The sequence below is a fragment of the Cyprinus carpio genome, chromosome A7 (genome assembly GCF_018340385.1).
Source record: "Cyprinus carpio isolate SPL01 chromosome A7, ASM1834038v1, whole genome shotgun sequence".
NCBI lineage: Eukaryota > Metazoa > Chordata > Actinopteri > Cypriniformes > Cyprinidae > Cyprinus > Cyprinus carpio.
In genome coordinates, this window is record NC_056578.1 from 5,179,207 (window position 1) to 5,185,518 (window position 6,312).

A 6,312-nucleotide genomic window follows, 5' to 3' on the forward strand; every position below is an offset into this window, starting at 1 on the left:
ATATTACATATCAATCAGATTAAATTATTAAAATTATAGACTGAAATATTGTAATTGGAAGCTTGTGGTTGATTGATTTGTTTGTTTGGATTTCTAAGAAGCGGTCTTATTTTTTATTAATTGAACAGGAAATATTGCTCTTCATGCCAGAGCGGTGCAGTCCTCCTTAGGACACCCACAGGGAAATGCTAAACATGCAGTAGATGGAAACAGAGAGGCAGATTACGGGAAGGGCTCATGCACTCACACTAAAACTGAGTTTAACCCATGGTGGAGAGCTGACCTTGGAAACGTCTACAGTGTATACAAGGTTGCCATCACTAATCGTATAGACTGTTGCAGAGAGCGACTCAGAGGAGCTCAGATTCGCATTGGTAACAATCTGGGGAACAACGGAAACAACAATGAGCTGTAAGAAATGTTTCAAATGTTTTATAATCTCCCAATGTTTATGATGCTCGATCTGGTTTTAACTGGGGTGACCATACATTCTCTTTCTCACTGGACATGTCCTCTTTTTGGACTTAAAATAAAATGTGTCCAGTCAGGATTTCTAAAATCATCAAAAACGTCTGGGATTCAATTTGGCTTTTCAGACATAGCAACAGTAACTAAGGGAGGGTGGGTCTTTGAGAAGGGTCATTTGATGTCACCGACCTGAAGAAATTCACAGAATGGTGTGACAGTGATGGAGATTTCAGTGATCTGCAAGCACACAAGAAGTGGACCAAATATTCTGAAAGGTCTGAAAGCATAGAGTTTAATTCAGAGCTACTGAAGATTGCACAGTTTCTCTTTGCTATTCTTTCTCACAATGCAAATGTAGAGAGAGTTTTTTTTTTTTTTTCACTGATGTAAATCCAGTGGAAAAAGGAAAGTAATCAGTTGTCTGCTGAGTCACTGAAGGAGCTTCTGCGTTCAAAATACAACTTTAAATTTATGGCAATTTAATATAAAACATGAACAATCATTTGTATTGTGAAGAATGCTATACAATCTCATTTGATTTCAATACAGTCTAACAGAATTTGTTACATGTACATTGCATTGAGAGGCCTCTGGTTTCCATTTTTAACACTGTTCTTTATGTATTTGCAGGGTTGCAACTGTTGACTCTGTTTTCGCTGGCACAAAAATGTTTGAGTTTAAGCCTGTTAAAGGTCGATATGTCAACATTGTTTTACCTGGGAATGATAAAGTTCTTACTCTGTGTGAAGTCGAGGTGTTTGCAGGTAAGCGGCAGAGAGAGAAGACAACTCTGTGATAGAATTTGTTCATGTACTTACTAATGTGTGTATGACTGTTATTATTTTATTAACAGAAGCAGACAAACCACAGTACATTTGTGTTCCAAGTGAGTGCTCTTTATTACTCTGTATGCTGTCAGTAACACAAATATTTGATAACCAAAGCCTGCCCAATCGTACTATTAAAAAAAAATAAATGAATAACAATTTAGCCATAAATAAAATTACCCATATTATGACCTTTCACTTGACCTCATCCGACCTCAGTAATTTAGCACACTATCAGGATACCTTCAAAAATGACTGCGGCTGCCGGCAAGTGGCCAGTAAGTCTAACTGACAGTTTTTCTGCTTACTTTTATGAGTCTGTTTTGGACTTTCTGTGTTTAGCGCTCTGTAATGTTCACATCGCCTCATTTTGGATACCAACCCAGATAGCACAGGTACGTCTGCAAGATGTCTGTTAAAATATCACTTCATGTGGAAAGCATCTGTTGTGTACATCTGATAGATGTCTTTAAGATGACAGTTTTACATTGTAAATCATAAAGATCTTAAAAACATCTTCTAAACGTCTATTTGACACCTGATAGAAAACGTCCTATAGACGTATTGCAGATCATCAAACACTCTAAAAATACGTCTTGCAGATGTAATGCAGACGTCAAATAGACATCTCCATGATGTACGTCTTTTTTGAATTTAAATAGATTTATTTACACTGGGCCTGTTTCACGGGCGTCGGGAGTCTGGTCTTTTTTAATGTTATTTGACTAAAAAAACTATTCATAATTTGAACTACTATTATTACAGTATTTATTTTAAAAACCTAGCGTAGAGTGCCTTAAAAATAATTAGGCTATCACAGCACTGGTAAAAAAATTATACAGGCTTATCCTGATTTTCTCATCCCCGAATTATACTTATCAGTCCTGTTTTTATTATCATTCAAAAATAAATTCAGAACAGGATTAGAATAGATTTATATTTGAAATATGACAGAATATTTTATTTTCTACAACAGCAACAGTAGTGCCTGTAAACTCAATAATAATAATAATAATAATAATAATACACTTCAGTTTCTAATGTCAGTTATTAATAGGTGCAAAGAAAATATTCTTTAACTTTTAAACTTAAAGGGCACCTATTATGCTCTTTTTTTTACAAGATGTAATATTGCAACACACATACACACATAGTACGATAACGTTCACTATGCGCTTTAATGAAACGCACAGAAATACAGTTTTAAAACATTAGCTAAGCACAATAACGACCATGATTTTGAGGAGCATTACCCTTCAAAAATAAAAGTAATTCACTGTGTCCTCTCAGTGGCTCAGATGCTGGGAGAACATGAAAGACATTTATGTTCAGTCTTACATCCGAACACAGAATACCAGTATTGTTTATGAGACATTGTTGACATTACAGCTGCTCGACCGAGTATCACTGTAAAAAAATAATCATGGGTCTTGTACATTTCATTTAAAAAGGTGATAGTTAAAAACAGTGTGTATATTTTCTTAAAGAAAATGTGGTTCAGTGTTGTATAGAAAATATTGAGAACTCACTAATAAAACCAAGAGATTATGTTTCCCTCATATTTTTTAACGAAACCTAAGCAGTTCTGAGGCTTGAATTGAGGAATAGATTAATATGAAAAATAAATAGGGAAAGAAGGCTACCTGTTTATGTTAAAAGAATTAGCTCAGTTTTGCGTTTTTATTTTTCTAGTGATTGTTAGTTCCCAACATGCTTTGCATATGGCTGGAAATGGAGAGTACATATTGAAATTAACTGATACTTTGAGTTTTTGAGTAAAGGGGAACATCTATTAGTCTTTAGTGTTCAGTTATATTTGACATTTGAAAGAGTTTCTGTTATGTTGAAGTTTCTGTCGTTGCCATTGCAGAAGAGTAGAGCTTATGGTTATGGATAACTGCATGTACTTCTACTATGAGGCATGATGTTTTGTTCAGTGAGCAGTAGCTTTGCTAATGCTAGTGCAGTAACAAGTTTTTTCCTACTTGAGCTATTTGGGTGTATACAGTCGTTTTATTAACTCAAAAGTCAAATACAAACAGACCTTACTCAAAATCACAGTCTTTTGAGAATCAAAATAATGAGCACATTTCACTAATAATATTAAATTCATTGTGTCACAGATTAAATGGAGATTTTACATGATTTATTCAGTTAGATTCCATTAAAAACTATTAAAAAATATTATGTGCAATATTGTTACCATATATTTAAGTAGATAACTATTTCCATTTTTTACAGTGTACAACCAAACACAACTGGCTGAGGGTGGAAACTACATAACACAGGACAGCATGTCTGATAGTTTAATGGGAATTTAAAATAAGGAGCGGGTGGATTTTTATCATTGTAGGGTGGTTGTGTTCACACACACAAACATCATGTTACAGTGGATTTTGTTTAATAGGTGCCCTTTCAAATGGTCTTTTCTGTTCTGTGTTTCTTTTTACAAAAACTGCGTCACGGCATATGCTGCTGTACCAATACATATCGATATGCGTATCAGCAAGGAAGTGTCACGATAAGTTTTGCCATATTGATATTTTGAGCACAGCCCCTATTTAAAGCCTCGTTCAATGTGACCCTTTATACTATGACCCCCCCCCCCCCCCACACACACACACACACACCACACACCAAAGGTCTCAGCATGGCCCTGGATTTGAGTTGAAATGTTTTATCAACTCACTTGTGATAAATGCAATATTTATAAATATAATAAATAAATTAATATATAAATAATAATAACAATGTTTTATTTTATATAAAAAACAGGAAATCTTGCTCTTGGAGGCAAAGCTGTTCAGTCCTCCACATACAGCAGTCTCGGAGCTGCTCGAAATGCTATCGATGGCAACAGGCAGTCAATGTACACGCTCGGTTCATGCAGCCATACTAACGGAGACAGAAACCCCTGGTGGAGAGTTGACTTGTTGGGCATCTACAGGGTAACCAGGGTTAGCATCACTAATCGTGGAGACTGTTGTGAAAAGGGGATTGAGGGTATTCAGATCCGTATCGGCAACAGCCTGGAGAATAACGGCAACAATAATCAGCTGTGAGTGCTGTCTCTCTCTTAGTACTTACACAAACAAATGTAGAAAATTAGTAAGTAAGTTAAAAACTACTTTGAATAAATCCTTTAAGATGTTTTTTTTTTTTTTTAATGGTTACTCACGGTTTTTGGAAACTATAGCTCCATTTCTCAAAACTAAAGATTAGGTCTAGGCAATTTTAAGGCCTTGTCCACACGTACACGGGTATTTTTATAAACTGAGTTTTTCCTTCTTCTTCCGTTTAAAAAAAAAACTCTGTCCACATGAAAATGCAAACACGTGCTATGAAGCACTGACGAGAGCATGCCAAGCCAACAGGTGGCGATATAATCTCAACCGTAAAGCCATGCTGGCCAATCAGAAACCCAGCAGGCGACGATAACAGCGCATGCTCCGACGTCACAAGCCCAAAACGCCGGTTTTGCTGTCTACACGATAACCCTGCAACCATAGTTTTTGAAAATCTACAAAAATGTTCGGTTTCAGTGACCTGGTGCTGTGTTTGCATGTGGACCAACGGCCAAACCACGTAGAAAAAGTTCTGGTTTTAAAAATAACCGTGTTCGTGTGGACAGGGCCTAAGTCTTTTTAATACAAACTTGCCTTTGACATAAGTATATCTGATATGCCCCTCTCTTTTTCTCTGTTTCTGTGTCTCTTCACAGGGCTGCGACTGTTGGGCCCATCCCACCTGGAGTCACAAAAACGTTTGAGTTTAGGCCTATTAAGGGGCCATACGTCAACCTTATTGTGCCTGGACGCAATGAATACCTCACACTGTGTGAAGTTGAAGTTTATGCAGGTGAGAGATAAAAGGAGAGAGATGTGATGTTTTACGATTTTAATGTGTATTTTTGTTTTATTTGTATTAATTGTTATTGATTTTTATTTTATTTTTGTTTGTTGGCCAGATTAAGTGGAATGAAGCAACGTACATCACGGTCCACTGATCCTCTGAAACTACTGTTTTCTGAGCAATACTAAAATTGCACTTTTTTAATTGTTTTTATTTTACTTATGTGCTTTTATCCTTCCCCCAGGGGGGTTTGTATTTAGACCATAAACACTCCCATCCTTTGTTTATCTTTGCTTTCTACATTAATAAATGACTACAGCATTGCATGTTCTATTGCATGTTTCTGAATCAAAAAATATGAAGTGCACTGACTTTAATGACGACAGTAATAAATGTTTTATTCCTTAATACCCGTTTGTGCCACTGTCTTCCAGTTTTGACAGAAGACATGCATTGATTGTAGTCTGTTTAATGAATACTGTCCAGGGTTTCAAAAGTCACCAATGACCTCAGTTTCAGCTAAACATCTTCTTTACTCTCGACTTAAGAGAAAAAAAATAAATAAATAAATAACAAAAATAACAATTCGCTACATCATGGATGACCAGAGGATGAGTAAATTAACAGCTATTTTTCATTTTGGGTGAACTATACCTTTAATCAGCACCCTACTCCCTTATCATAAGATATCTGTTTAATTTCACTTCACTTGACAAAATGCATTTGGATACAGAATAACCTGCAACGTCTTCAAACAAACAAAACTCGAGTCATGCATATTAGAATTTGAGGTATGATGACATAATGCATGTATGAAAATAAATATAAATTGCCGTACATGTCTGTAAAATTAACAATGTGGCTGTTATTTTAAATATTATATCATTAATGACAGAGAAAAATACTGTACTATTTATATAGTATTTTTCTGTTTTCTTAAATTACCTAGATATGTCTGTAAATTTACAAAAGAAAATTGTGAAATCACTACCAGATGGTGCAAATGGACAGATGACACCATCGCTCACAAAATATAAATAAATACATAAATAAATAAATAAATAAATAAATAAAGGTCAAATGACTTGGTAGTAATAGTTGCCAAAGGAACAATTCAAGTAAAATATCCTAATTTAAATACAGTGCAAAATATTTTCAGAGGTTT

General features: G+C 35.2%; 1 protein-coding gene across 2 annotated transcripts in view; it reads left to right on the forward strand.

Annotated features, from left to right (window-relative positions):
• LOC122145546 overlaps positions 1-5,473 on the forward strand; it is a 6,374-nt gene extending 901 nt beyond the window's left edge. For both annotated transcript variants that reach the window (XM_042759388.1, XM_042759389.1), the window contains exons 4-9: positions 129-411; positions 1,099-1,232; positions 1,322-1,354; positions 4,071-4,353; positions 5,017-5,153; positions 5,263-5,473. In XM_042759388.1, coding sequence (XP_042615322.1) covers positions 129-411; positions 1,099-1,232; positions 1,322-1,354; positions 4,071-4,353; positions 5,017-5,153; positions 5,263-5,267 — 875 coding nt within the window. In that variant the 3' untranslated portion in view covers positions 5,268-5,473. The remainder of the gene's footprint in view (positions 1-128; positions 412-1,098; positions 1,233-1,321; positions 1,355-4,070; positions 4,354-5,016; positions 5,154-5,262) is intronic.
• Positions 5,474-6,312: the final 839 nt, after the last annotated feature.